The sequence below is a fragment of the Aplysia californica genome, unplaced genomic scaffold (genome assembly GCF_000002075.1).
Source record: "Aplysia californica isolate F4 #8 unplaced genomic scaffold, AplCal3.0 scaffold00373, whole genome shotgun sequence".
In the NCBI taxonomy this organism is placed as follows: Eukaryota; Metazoa; Mollusca; class Gastropoda; order Aplysiida; family Aplysiidae; genus Aplysia; species Aplysia californica.
This window is the reverse complement of record NW_004797643.1, coordinates 70,376-71,838: the sequence shown is the minus strand read 5'-3', so window position 1 is coordinate 71,838 and position 1,463 is coordinate 70,376. Positions and strand designations below refer to the sequence as shown.

Sequence of the window (1,463 nt, the reverse complement as noted above, 5' to 3'; positions counted from 1 at the left end):
CCCCCCCCCCAAACTGACCTTCTCATCACAGAGAGCACAGCAGTAGATGACCCGATGCTTCAGGTAGTGTTTATCCAGGTAGATCTTACGGCTGGCCCAGTAGTCACACAGCTCACACTGTAATACAAGCACAGATTGATGGAGTATCACACACAGATGCAGAGACAAACACACAGACACACACACAGACACGCAGAGGAGACATAGAGAGCAGATGACCCGATGCTTCAGGTAGAGTTTGTCTCGGTAGATCTTACGGCTGGTCCAGTAATCACACAGCTCACACTGTAATACAAGCACAAAGACAGAGAGATAGATCGACACACAGTTAGTGTAACATACACACATACTGACAGACTTAAGCTCACACTAAAACACACACACACAGATAGACAGAGTAACACACACACACAGATAGACAGAGTAGCACACACACACACATATACACACACAGTAGTCAACCAGTTTACAGTGTAACACACACACACACAGAAAAAGTGAATTACACAAGTTTTCTGGAACGCAACAATGACACAAACAGGAGAAGCTACCTGCTGGACATGAGGCAAGTCCTTGATGTCGTGAATGAATAGATGTCGGTCGCGGTCGATTCGCTTCTTGAACTTACGATTACAGACGTGGCATTGGTGGATGATGGTGGTGCCACGCACTCCGCGGCCCTGAACAACAAAAAGAAGAAAAAAAATCCATTGAGGTCACAGCCTGATGGGAACAACGTTAGAATGTAAAATTACAGAACTGTCCAGCACGCACATAGCGAAATAGGCACATAGCGAAACATGCATATAGTGAGCAGATTTTCAGGCCCAAAATTTGTTCTTACTGGTATTACACAGCAGATGCCGGCAGTACCACATCATTGGAAACATGTTGTAATAATACTTACTTCACTAAAATAATTAGAGGAATGCATTATCAGCAATGAAAAACAGTTTGAGTGTTTGTGGTATCAAGGCTGTGCCTGTTATTATATTAGTAAGCAACATTAATTTGTTTGCATAATAAATGCAATAAGCAATGTACGTATTCTATTTTTTATTCAATTATTTTGACAAGCCCCTGTGCCACCACTATGCCATACATATCTTCATCTGACCTGTAAGAAAGTCTGCAGATACTCCTTGCCGGGTTTGTCCGTGTGGTACTTGCGGACGTGGTTGATCAGAGACTTAAGGGTGGAGTAGTCCTTGCGGCAGATCATGCACTGAGATCGACGGCTGTCGTGGGTCATCTTGTGCTCGATCAGGTGACTTTTGTTGACCGTCTTGAAGTCGCACTGCTCGCAGCGGTAGAACTGACCTGTGTGCTTGCGCATGTGAGTGTACAGGTTTCCTGGGAAATGACCAAAGTCACGAGGCAGGGATTAGATTTAAAGAAAGAGGTGTAACTGCAACAGATTTGGGGTTGTTGGGGTTTTTTGTTGTTGTTTTTTTTGGGAGGGG

At 44.3% G+C, this 1,463-nt stretch overlaps 1 protein-coding gene across 1 annotated transcript in view; it reads right to left on the bottom strand.

Annotated features, from left to right (window-relative positions):
- The window catches only part of LOC101851591 (zinc finger protein ZFAT), a gene marked incomplete in the record, with an annotated part of 39,179 nt that overhangs the window by 15,931 nt on the left and 21,785 nt on the right, over positions 1-1,463 (bottom strand). The window contains 3 exon segments of the mRNA XM_013085427.2: positions 19-117; positions 552-680; positions 1,118-1,353. Of these exon segments, the coding sequence (XP_012940881.1) occupies positions 19-117; positions 552-680; positions 1,118-1,353 (464 nt within the window).